The 12,097-nt window shown below is 58.9% G+C and overlaps 1 protein-coding gene across 1 annotated transcript; it reads right to left on the reverse strand.

The window, feature by feature from the left end:
• Positions 1-59: 59 nt before the first annotated feature.
• Positions 60-11,972, reverse strand: MAF1 (MAF1 homolog, negative regulator of RNA polymerase III). Its single transcript, XM_056333125.1, has 8 exons — positions 11,693-11,972; positions 8,551-8,689; positions 5,323-5,451; positions 4,309-4,474; positions 3,427-3,548; positions 2,768-2,887; positions 2,157-2,273; positions 60-1,898 (listed from the first exon to the last, which is right to left on the reverse strand). The coding sequence occupies exons 2-8, from the start codon at positions 8,631-8,633 to the stop codon at positions 1,877-1,879; spliced, it is 759 nt and encodes a 252-aa protein (XP_056189100.1). The 5' UTR covers positions 8,634-8,689; positions 11,693-11,972; the 3' UTR covers positions 60-1,876.
• Positions 11,973-12,097: the final 125 nt, after the last annotated feature.

Here is a 12,097-nt window from a genome sequence, read left to right on the forward strand (position 1 = left end):
AATGGCCGCAGCAGGACAGGCTCCCCCCACGCAGGGTCCCCGAAGGAAGTGGTGGCGAATGACAGAAAAACTTTATTGGTGTAATGATACATTGCTATGCTGTGAAGTCCAAGTTCCCTGACAGGGGGCAAATGGGGCAGGCAGCCACAGCGGCACGCTAGTAGAGGGGCGAATGACAGCAGAGAGAGGACTGGGCCAAACCCCTTGCCAGGTGGCAGCGGGGTCTAGGGCTCAGGTCCGTCCTGACAAGCAACAAGGAAATAAACTCCCAACTTAAAAGCAAGCTTTGGAGGAGTTACAGCAAGGGAGGAGCCAGGGAGAGCCGCCATCAGTAACACCATGCTGCTGCTGGCACCCAGCTCTGTGTGCTTGGCACCAGCGGAAGGAGTGGGGGTACCTCTCTGTCTGTCTGCCTGCCCACCCTCTGCACCCCAAGGCCCTGCCTTGCTCTGCCGGCAGCTGGAGCCTCCTACCTCCCACCCAGGCCAGGGCAGGGACATGGCAGACACACCCCCCACAGCAAAGCCCTCCAGCTTTGGGGCACCCACTCCCCCTCCCCAGCCAGCCTCTTCTAAGCTGCTCGGCCCCCAGTGGGAGGGAGGAGGGGGATCCCCCCCAAGGCACACCCAGACAGAGGGGCAGGGGTTGCACAGGCAGCCACAGGTGGGGTGAGAACCTGTGGCAGCGGCACTGCCCCATGCAGGCTCCTCTTGGGGGGTGGGATGTGTTTTGAGGCAGCTCAGATGCTGCGGCAGTCACTGCCCCTTGTTTGTGCGTGCTCAGCTGAGCTCTCCCTGCCCTGCCCTGGCACCTGCCGAAATACAGAGCGGGGGGAACTGCGTCCCCCAAAACTCCAGGTGCCTGGGCAGAGCAGGGGGCTGACCCCCACAGCAGCAGGATGAGGGGGACAGAGAGAACGCGGGGACATGGGGCTGAACTGGAGGGCGGGTGGGAGCGGCAGCACCCGGCTCCCGCCACGGCCTGAGCTCACCCCCAACACAAAACCAGATACCGCAGCCCCCAGCAAGGGCTGAGCTGGGCCCCAGCGCAGTGGCTGCTGCCCCGTCATGCTCTGGCCTCCGCACTACCAAAAGTCAGGTGTGGTTTAAAAAAACCAAAACCCCAAAGAAAATCATGGGAGGTGCAGGCTGAGGTGCCTGGTCTGGCATTCACCCGCCAGGCTGCTTGGTGGGAGACCCCTGCACAGGAGCAGTGCAGGGCGCTGGCACCACCCAGCAAAGATAAAAAAACAACCAATCAACCAAACCAAAACATCAGAGAAAAATCACAGGGGGAGGGCAAGAGCAAAGCAAACCTCTTTGAAACAAATGGACTCTTCCCCGGGGAAGGAACCGAGGACAGTTTGTGGGGAGTTTAACAACACTGCTTCTGGAGGAGGCTGAGCAGAGGTGTCCCTCTGCTGCTGCTGGTGCTGTGGACGGATGGCGTTTGCTGGGTCACAACCAGTATGGAAAAGTGCTTGAGGGAAATCCAGCCCAGCTTCAGCGCCACGAGGAGTTTGCAGGTCAGTGCAGCCAACGAGATCAGCAATAAAGTGCAGCAAAGCTTCTTGGAGCTCCCACACAGCTGTCCGGCAAGCCCCGGCTCGTGCCGCAGCAGCCGCGAGCAAGGGGAAAGGGGAGGTTGGCCGGCAGCACCAGAGCGAGGGGACGTATCTTCAGCCAGGACGCCGCAGCTGCTTTCAGTCTGTCATGCTCCAAGATGCCTGGGGTACTCCAGTGTATGTGTTGGGCAGAGCGACGCTGCAGCTGCTGGGCAAGGGCAGTTCGGGAGCTCAGGGCTGCCCTGTCCATGGGACGCAGGCAGAAGGGCGGTTCGGCAGGGCTGCCAGGCACCTGGGAGCGGTTCTGGAAACTCACATGCAAATAACTTGCAACCTGTAACCGAACACACAGGTGTTACTGTTCCATGGCCATGCTGAGGCAGGGGGAGGCAGAGCAAGAGCGGGGGGCACAGCAGGAGCAGCACTGCTGCTCCACCTGAGAGCAGCTTGGCCCCGCTGAGCTCTCAGCCAGGCTCCTGAGGCAGCGGAGCAGACTTCAGGCCCAGAGGGCCGGGCCCGTGAACCGGAGCCTCTCTCCCCTTGGAGTGGGAGCCAGCACACCATGCCAAGCCGAAGCGCCAAGCTCACACACCTGTCCTCCTCGATGCTGCCGCTCTCGGTGTCGCCAGCGTCCCTGTTCTCCGTGTCCCCTTCACCAAGATCCATGTCCAGCTCATTGCCAGCTTCCGAGCGCGTGTATGCATACCCACTAAAGGGAAAAGGGCAGCACAACGTAAGTGCCCAGCTGGCACCCCTCCGCGTCAGTGCATCCACAAGGGAGATCCCACTCCTCTCTCCAGCGGGCTTATATCCCTGCCCAGAGCCCCCTCTGCATCCAAATCGAGCCCACGGGAAAGAGGGGCTGGCTGCAGGCAGTGCCCCTCGAGGGGTTCCTCCCCCCCTTACTTGCCCCTCTGAACAGCAGCCAGGTGAAGGCCACCCATTTCGAGGGACCATGGCTCCCACTGACTTGCTCTTTGGTGATACGTAGCGGGGGAGGATGGAGGGAACTGGGCTCTGGTTGAGCTCCGTTCACCCTGGCCAACCCCGCACGCCGGCACTGGTGCCAGGGCAGCACCGGAACAGCAGTTCCCAATGTGCCCAGCTCGGTGCCAGCGGTTCCTCCCTGGCAGTGACACTGCTTACCAACAGGCAAGACAATTCCTTTTTTAAGGTGACTTCAGAGATGTCACATGGCCTGACCTGATGGAACGACAGGTGAAAAAGACAATCCTCTTCAGTCTTTTGTTGTAAAAGAAGTAGTTGAAGGACCAGAGGCTGCCATCCTCTCCAAAGGGGTCCGAATCCAGATCGGGGTTGTAGCTGCAACAGCAAGCAGAGGCATGAGAAACACCGTGCCAGACTCTGCGCCCAGTGCCAGCCTGGTTCTCACCCCAGCTGCACACTGGAGGGAGGAAAGGGGGAGACGGGGTGAGCTCGGAGCTGCCCCAGTGGGCAGAGAGCAGGTGGGAGTGAGTCAGTGTCCTCAGAGCCAGGCAGCAGCAGCTGGCCAGCCTGCATGGGTGGCAGGAACCACCCTGGGCCCCCGGGGCTGGCTTTGGAAGGAGGGTGAGACCCAGCCAGCGAAGCTGCTGCCTGAGGCGCAGATTTTCATGGCTATGGTATGTTCTGCGTGGGAGGGGACAGCAGCAGCCATTCCCCCTCCACCCACTGGCTGGGAGCTGGTGGGCTCCGGTGAGGAGATACCACCGCCCTCCTCCAGCAGTTGGTTCTCACACACACATACAGGTGGGCACACAAAACCATAACCTTTTATTGAAAAAGAACCCTTTCTCTGCAGGCCATAGCACACATGGAAGGGGCCAGGACCCAGATCCAGGGGTGAGTGCTTGCCCCGTTACCTGTAGATGTCACACTCCGAAAGACAGATCTCCTCGTCGACAGCATCCCACAGGTGTGGCTTCAGGGCATTGAAATCTTCCCGAACCGCAGAGAAGAGGCTGCAGTTGACAGCGTTCACCACCTAGAGAGGCCAAGCAGGACCCCATAAGAGGAGCAGAGGAGTTGCTGCCTGCTCTCCTCTCCACCACCTCCCTCCTGTGTTCCACACAGCTCATCCTTCCTGTCCCTCCTCCAGCAAGAGGAGACACCGGAGCCTGACAACAAACCATGGAAGGGGAGAAGCAGGATGGCCAGGCACTGCCGTGCTAGATTCAGGGCCCTGAGGTGGAAGCAAGGAGACAGGCAGCAGGGAAGCAAACAAGGCTGGAGAGGGAAAATCCATCAGAGGATCTCTGGGACACACGTAGCTCAAGTCTCTCCCAGCAAAGTGTGGGGCTTCCTCAAAAGCACCAGGCAGCAGGCTGGGAAGTCCTCTGCAGGAAGGACTCACCGACACTTCCCTCACCCTTCCTTCCTCCAAATACCTGCCCCAGAAAAGAGCAGCCTAACCCAGGCTGGCATGGAAAACCCTGCTCACAAGAGGCTGTTCCCAAAGGAGAGCAAAGAGCAAGTCTGCTAAAGGAAAACACCCCAGGACAGCTGTTGAAAAACCTCTTCCTGGGAAGGATGAGGACTGCCTCATCCTACTGCTGGAGGAGGAAGCAAGGTATGCCCTGAGAGCAGTTACCCAGCATCACAGCAGCACCATGGGGCTCCCTGGAGAACTGGACACTCCCCCTCCAGCTCCACGTTGCCCTCTCTCCCAGGACAAAGGCAGGTAGCACAGCAGGCCTCCCCGGCGAGGGGAACCTGTCCTGACGCAGGGCGCTTTGCTCACGTACCCAGTTGAGGCTTGGCTCCCGGCTGAACTCGTGGCTCTTGGCAGCGCTGAAGTCATAGTCAGGGCGGAAGGACTCGTTGAGCGTCGCTATCAGGTAGAAGAGGGTCTTGCGGCTGCACTTGTCGCTCAGGGGTCCCTCCTCATCGCCACTCTGACTTTTACTGAGCCTGAGAGGCAGAACGGCAGGGTTAGCGGCATCATCAGCACAGCCTGGGCCAACACAGAACACGAGCCGGCAGTTGCCCAGGTGGCCAAGGAGGCCAACCGCATCTTAGCCTGTATCAGAAACAGCGTGGCCAGCAGGACCAGGCAGCGATCGCCCCCCTGTACTCGGTGCTGGTGGGGCCGCACCTCGAATCCTGGGTTCAGTCTTGGGCCCCTGACTCCAAGGGGGATGTAGAGGGGCTGGAGCGTGTCCAGAGATGGGCAACGGAGCTGGTGAAGGGGCTGGAGCATGAGTCTGATGACGGGCATCTGGGGGAACCGAGGGTGCTCAGCCTGGAGAAGAGGAGGCTTGGGGGGACCTGATCGCTCCCTACAACTACCTGACAGGGGGCTGTAATGAAGTGGAGTCAGTTTCTTCTCCCAAGTAACAAGCTACAAGACAAGAGGAAACGACCTCAAGTCGTGCCAGGGGAGGTTTAGATTGGGTACTGGGAAAAGTTCCTTCACCGAAAGGGTCGTCCAACACTGGAACAGGCTGCCCAGGGAGGTGGTGGAGCCACCATCCCTGGAGGTGTTTAAAAACTGTAGATGCTGTGTTTGGGGACACGGTTTAGCACTGGGCTTGGCAGTGCTGGGTTAACATTTGGACTCGATATTCGTAGAGGTCTTTCCCAACCCAAACAATTGCATGATTCTATGAACAAGCAGAGCCTCCAGCCCAGGGCCACAGAAACAATGCCAGCTACCAACACTGAGGTCATTCCCTCAACGTGTCCCACCCCCCCATCCGCAGACATGCTGCTGCCTGAGGCACAAAGCGTGGCAGGCAACCCCCCCAAGCCCGTGGTACCTGCTGGGGCTGATCCCCGTGGTCTGAGGAGGCGACAGGGCCTCCAGGACATGAGGCTGGCCCTCCTGGCAGAACTGCTTGAACATGTGTTTGTCATCGCCAGCCATCTTGCACGAATAGCTCTCAATCCTGCAGAGACACACAGCACAGCACCTGAGGCCAGCCCAGCAGCGGCGGGACCTGGCCAGCAGCACCACAAAGGTCCCGGCCCAGCACCGTGTTGGTGGCAGGCACTCAGATGAGGCAGCCAGCATGGCGAAAGCATCTCCAGTCCCCAGGAGCGACCTTCGCCATGCCATCTGGTCTTAGCTCTGCATAAGGCAACCAGGGCTGCCATGAACCCATTTATTTACACGTATGTATGTATGTTTGCACACATGGAGATGCAGTTTAATTCCAGGGAGGCACAGAATAGGCTGGCTGAGCCGAACTGCTCTTCCAGGGATATCAGAGCCATCCCAACAAGTCCCACTTTGCAGCTTACCTCGCTGCTAGCACGGGAATGTCAGAAGAGAAAGGCAGAAAGAGTGCCTCACCGCTGTGGTGTCCTGTCTTAGCACAGCAAGCCAGACCAATGCCAGCAGTAAGCCCAAAAAGGATTCCCTCAGCCAGGAACAAAAATAGGTCCAGAGCTGGCGAAGGACCAACTCCCCTGCAGCCAGCCCGGCAGGAGCTCTCACTGTCACCCTGAGCTGAAACAACTGCCAGCTCCTGAGCGTCAGTGCATGCGGAGTGGCCAAAGGACCCTATCAGAGGTACCTGAAAAGTTTTTCTGACTGGTGGTCCCATTGCCCAGAGCTCCAATGGAAGAATAATTGTAGATGAAAAATGGGATGTGAGCCCGCAACGTGCGCTCACAGCCCAGAAACCCAACCAGCTCCTGAGATGCACCTTGAGTGGTGTGGCTGGCAGGGCGAGGGAGGGGATTCTGCCCCTCTGCTCCGCTCTGGGGAGACCCCCCGGAGCACTGCGCCCAGCTCGGGGGTCCCCAGCACAAGCCAGGCAGGGACCTGCTGGAGCGGGGCCGGGGGAGGGACACGGAGCTGGTCCGAGGGCTGGAAGCCCTCTGCTGCGGAGAAAGGCTGCGAGAGCTGGGGGGGCTCAGCCCGGAGCAGAGGAGGCTGCGGGGAGACCTGGCTGCGGCCACTCGGTGCCTACAGGGGCTGTAGGAAGGTGGGGACGGGCTTTTTAGCAGGGCCTGGGGCGACAGGACCGGGGGGCGGCTTATAACTGAAAGGGGGAGATGTAGGGTGGACACAAGGAAGAAATTTGTTACGCTGAGGGCGGCGAGGTGCTGGCACAGGCTGCCTGGAGCAGGGATCGATGCCCCATCCCTGGAAACATTCAGGGCCTGGCTGGACGGGGCTGAGAGCAACCTGGTCTGGTGGGAGGTGTCCCTGTCTGTGGCAGGGGGCTACATGATCTTCAAAGGTTCCTTCCCACCCAACCCATCCTGTAATTGCATGATTCTAACAACAAACTATGAAAAAGCACTCTGGTCTCCCCCAAGGCGATCAGCTTTTCTGATCCTAGCCTGTGGTGGCCCAGAAGAAGCTGGGGGACAAGACAACACCACAGACTGCTGGGCAGCTGAGGACCTGCCCAGACATGACACCCACAATTCAAGCAGAAAGCTCCTTCCAGATTTGCAGCTGATTGGGCTGCTCATTGACCGGCAAGGAAGTTCCTTAAATCATCCCAACACCGCTCCTCCCTGGAGTTCCTCAGGAGGCTGCTTGAAGGTCAGCAGGACCCAGACAGAAGACCGAGGACTGTAGGAAGAAGCTCCTCAAAGCCACCAGACCCACCAGCACCAGATGTGGACCATTCCCCATCCTCCATTTTAAGAGGAGACGCCACTCAGCATTTAAGCAGCAATCTCATGGGAAGAGCACTGAAACAACTGAGGGAAAGAGGTGGCAACCGCAGACCATGAGGCATCAATCGCTCTTCCTGTCCACCTCGGCACCCGCGTCCCTCATAAGCAAAGCAAAGAGAAATGACCATGTTCAGCCAGTCTGCATTTGCACCCAGAAAACCTGCAGGACCAGCAGCCTCAGGCACAAGAGCCCCCAGAACCTCTGTCACCACATAGCCCTGTAACACAGCATCACCTCTGCAGCTGAGCTGTGTAATGAGCTGCAAGGCCTCGGCGCAGAGGCTTGCCATGCCTGCTCTGCGCGAGCCTCCCCCAGGCGCCTCCAGCTTTCCCTTACATCATTTGGCCATGGGAGTGCTTCTCCACATGACCAAGTGCCTGCAGTTGAGCTTTCTACCGCATTCTGGGTCTGTGAGGAGTCACCACCACCGTAGGCAGAGTGACAGGCAACTGCTATGTGCAAAACGGGACATTCAGGGCTCTTGGTGTAAGGGCATAGAGGAACTCTGTGTATGGCAGCCTGGAGCGGGGGAGGCACGGCGTGGAGAAGCACAGACAGCTGTGGTACGATACAGGGCACAGGCTGGCACAGGAGGAAGCTAGGAGCAGCTCACCAGTGGTCAGCTAGAGAAACTGAGATCTGGGCTGGGACAAAACTGGTTTTAGGGGCAGCAAAGGGGACAAAAGAATAGTTTTACACGTACAAAAAAGGCACCACGTGGAGTACATTCAGCTGTAACAGAGAGCTGTGGACCAAGGAAGAACGAAGGTGTCAAAGCGTGTTAGCAAACCTATAAAAATGACACCACGTGGACTACAGCGAGGAAGGAGAAATCACCAACGTGAACATTATCTTCTTCCCAGGAAAGGACATGGATGCTGACAGCTCACCCATTACCCTCCCCAGCAGAATGAAGCCACTGACTTTAAGAGCAGCAGGAGGGGAGCATTACCTCAGAAAAAGGGACTGAAATGAAGAAGCTCATGTGCGTGTTACAATTAAATTGTGTTATTACTATTGCTGAGGCTTTTTCTGTACAGGAGTACCCTGACGGCATTATCGTTTGTTCTCTCTAGTAACTAATGTAGACTAATAACAATCCTTGATTAAGAATGAGTAAGAAGATTACCAATTAATTTCAATTACACCAGTAAGTTGGCTTTATACGTACAAGGTGTGTCTCCTTTTTGGCTGTAACCACCGCTTGGGCTCTCACACCTCGTGTCTCGTCCCATCACACCTCACACCCCATTTGGGGGCCAGGCGTGCCCCACACAGCCCTCGTCCCAGGACCAGATGCCCGCCAGGCTCCTGACTGGGCTGGGGACTAGGCTCTACCAGCGCTCACCTGCCGATGATGTGAGCATCTCCCGTCTCCACTGTCAGCTGGGAGTTTATTGCTTCGAAACTTGAGTTCTCCAACAGCTTCATTGTCTCGACTTCCAGAGCGATTCCCTGTGCAACAGCTGCTGCAAAGTGTGCGTATCCTGCAAAGAAAGAGACCCTCGCAGGTGGGGAAGGAGCAGCCTGGGTTGCACAGCAGGGCTGTGGTTTGGCCAGCCCTGCAGGACCTTGGACTCAATCATCTTAAAGGTTTTTCCAACTGAAACGATTCTACACCCAGAAGGCTGTGCAGAGGCAGTGCACCGGGAAACTCAGGAAGCCCACACCTCTTCTGGGCCAGGGGAAAAAAAAAGTGACAATGGCCCGATGAGCACTCATGCCTCCCATCCGATCCCATCCTCTGCACTGCTGCTCCACTTCACCTGCACAAGTAAGAGCGAGCTCAGCCACGGCACTCGCCATGTGCCGGGGGTTCTGCCCACATCACCTCCCACCAGCTCTGCCCACACTGCTTTGGCAGTGCACTCTGCCAGGGAGCTCCCAAGCTCCCCTCCTCTCTTTTGAAGGTCACCAGCTTTTTTTGGGACGGATTGTTCTCCCTCAAAGCTGGGGAAGGGCACACAGCACTCGCTCTGCTGCAGGCTGGGGGTGACACAGACACCCTGACCAAGCCCCAGGGTGGTCCCCGGCAGCAGGAGCCGGGCAGCCCCTCAGGGAGCTGCTCCTCTTTGGTCTGTCAGGGCCCTCCGCCAAGAGCAGGACCGACACTGGGACTGGTTAACGGCAGCCCCAGTTAACTGGTTAACGGCAGCCTTCAGCTACTATTTCCATGTAGGGCGGCATTGCCCTGGAGGGACAGGGATGGGCAGATGGCTGGATGTGAAGGGGGAAAGCAGCCTCCAGCCCCATGATCCCTCCCCAGCTCTCGGCCTCTGCGGGACTGTAACAGGAGAAGCTGTAAACAGGCAGGGAAGTAATGCCAGGACTCTCAGGGAGCGACGCCAGGGCTCTCCAGGAGCAGCAGCCCCTTCCAGGCCATGCAGGCAAGATATGTCCCCACCTCTGTCCTGGGCACCACGATGGGGTCGGAAAAGGAACGACTCCTGGCCCTTTGGTTTCAGGACTGCAGGTGATAAGGGGATGCTGTGTGACTGTGACACCGTTACGTGACCATGACACCGCTGTGTGAGCGTGATGCTGCTGCACGAGTGCGACACTGACACTGTAGCAGGGCCAGGGATACTCTTACCATGACGTTACCCATTGTTGACTAGACCTGATGATGTGCACTTCAAAGCAGCACTAAAGTGCACACTGTCTCCACCATGCAGCTTCAGCATTTACTGCAACCCTGAGCCGCCGATCAGAACAGCCCAAGCCAACGAGGGCTGGCAAACCCACGCTGTCCTCTCACTGGGAACAGACTTGGGAAGATGGAGAAGGGAAAACTGGGGAAAAAAAATGCCAATCTGCAAGGACCAGGGGTAGAAAGCAGAACATTTTCTGGGGCACCCTCCTACCACAAGCACATCTCCCTCCGCTGGTGCAGATACTGGTGCTCAAACACCTCTTTAGCGATGCAAAAGGCAGTGGGTAACTTCAGTGTTGGCAGCAAAACAGCAGCCTGGAGCAGTCCCACTGGTCAAGCAAAGCTGCTGCTCTGAAACCACGAGCCAACAGGTCCCTTGGATGCTGAAAGTTGCCCCAGCACCCAACCCCTTGTTCTGCAGGCAGAGCTCCCAGCAAGCAGGAGCTGCATGAAGGCAGTGAGCTCTGCTCCTTGCACTCCGTAAAGCTGCTGTCAGCAGAGAAAGGACACAGACACCATGAAATCCAGAGCTGCTGGTGGTTTCCCACCAAAGATTTGCTCTAGGGGGGAAGCTAGGACAATGTGCCAGGCCGTTTTGGAGCGAGCAGAAGACCTGGCAACGATGAGGTGGGGAAGGACTAACATGAGCCCCTTGGCAAGGAAAAGCTCAGCCTGCTTCCGACACCAGAAGGCAATGCATTGCTTCATCCACAGCCGGAATTTTATGGGATATAGATTTTCTCTCCCCAGTACAGGCGGAGACGCTAACTTGGGCAGCAGAATAAAAGCACCGTTAACACAAGATGCAGTCAAAAGGTGTTAAATGGGGTGTTCAGCTGCACTTTGGCACGGCAACACCCACTGGCATTGAGAGGTTTGCCAGCTACGGTGCCTATGCCATTCAACACCAGGCAGGTGATGCCTGGCCCTGAAACCACAGCTTGGTTTCCTTCCTCACCTCAGCAGATTTAGCGCATAGCAAACACAACTGAGAACATCCTAGAAGTTGCATAGGGCTAATTGTAGATTTAAACCAGCTTAATCTAAAGGGCTTCAGGTGTCAGGGGGTTCATGGCGTGTCTCGGTGCCACTGGGGACCAGGCAGCAGCACCCATAGCAAGCCAACTCACGTAAAAGCCAGCAGAAGCAGCGCCTTGGTGAGGTAATAGGTGACCTGAAGCACTCAACAGTGAAGGAGGAAAACTCGAAGTGAGTAATTTAGGGTAAGCAAAGTAACCTGCCAATACTAGCTCTCTCCTTTTCAGGATGAAGGCGACCACCCCCTCCCATGACCGGAGGGGTCCAGCCCAGGGCTCTCCCCAGCCCTAGCACCCTCGTGTTACCTGACAGGGAGGCAGGTGCATTGGCGGGGAGCACAAAGGGGACCCTGTCGACGGGGGGAAGGGGAGGAGGAGGAGCAGGAGTGGGGTTTGGGGGAGCTGGCACAGGCAGCACAAACGGGGAAGCGGAGACAGGCCCGGCTGCCAGGAGAGCTGCCCCGAGGGGCCAGAGCGCTTGCTACCAGCAGCCGGCCTCCCCGCGGAGCCGCCCGTCCTCTCGGGCGGCGGGACGAGAGCCGCCTCCGGCGGGGCAAGGCCCGGGGCCAGGCCCCGGCGCGGCCCTGAAGGTGACAGGGCCCGGCGGGCGGGGACTGGCAGCGCCGTCCCGGCATGCCCCGCGCGGCGGGCCGCCCCCCCCGGCGGACTACAGCTCCCAGCATGCCCCGCGCGGCCGCGGAGCTTCTGGGCGCCGCGCGCCGACCGCGATGCACGCTGGGAGCTGTAGTCCTCACGGGCTCCGCCAGGGGATGGGGGGGCGGCGGTGGGAGCGGGCTTACCGGCGCTCCCTGCTCTCGGTCCCGGCGGGGCCTCCTCGCCGTGACAGCTCCTTCAGGCTCGGGGCGTTTGTAAAGGGAGGCGTCTCCGGGGAAAGCTCGAGGAGGGCGCGTGTGCCTCGGCCGCCGTCCGCCGCCTGGCGCCGGACCACCGGGCCTCCGCCCACCTCGACATGTCCCCGGCGGCTCGGGACGCAGCGAGCGGCTGAGCGAGACCTGGGAGTTTCCCTTGGGCGGGCGGGCGGCCGGGCGAGCGAGCGAGCGGCGGACCCTCTCCTCAGGCACCGGACGACAACAAGCGGCGAGACCCCGCCCGCGGCCCGTCCGTCCCCGTCGGAGGCGGCAGCTCTCTCCTCCCATTGGGAGGTGGTCCTGGCAGTCGCGGCCGATCTCCCTTTCGGTTGGCTG

The sequence above is a fragment of the Falco biarmicus genome, chromosome 3, assembly GCF_023638135.1.
Source record: "Falco biarmicus isolate bFalBia1 chromosome 3, bFalBia1.pri, whole genome shotgun sequence".
In the NCBI taxonomy this organism is placed as follows: domain Eukaryota; kingdom Metazoa; phylum Chordata; class Aves; order Falconiformes; family Falconidae; genus Falco; species Falco biarmicus.

Coding starts and splice junctions, on each gene's coding strand:
- MAF1 (XM_056333125.1), bottom strand. CDS start 8,633: ATGAAGCTGTTGGAGAACTCAAGTTTCGAAGCAATAAACTCCCAGCTG. Junction 3,549..4,308: donor GGGAGCCAAGCCTCAACTGG/GTACGTGAGCAA, acceptor TGGCCTCTCTAG/GTGGTGAACGCTGTCAACTG. Junction 1,899..2,156: donor GGCAGCATCGAGGAGGACAG/GTGTGTGAGCTT, acceptor GTTCGGTTACAG/GTTGCAAGTTATTTGCATGT.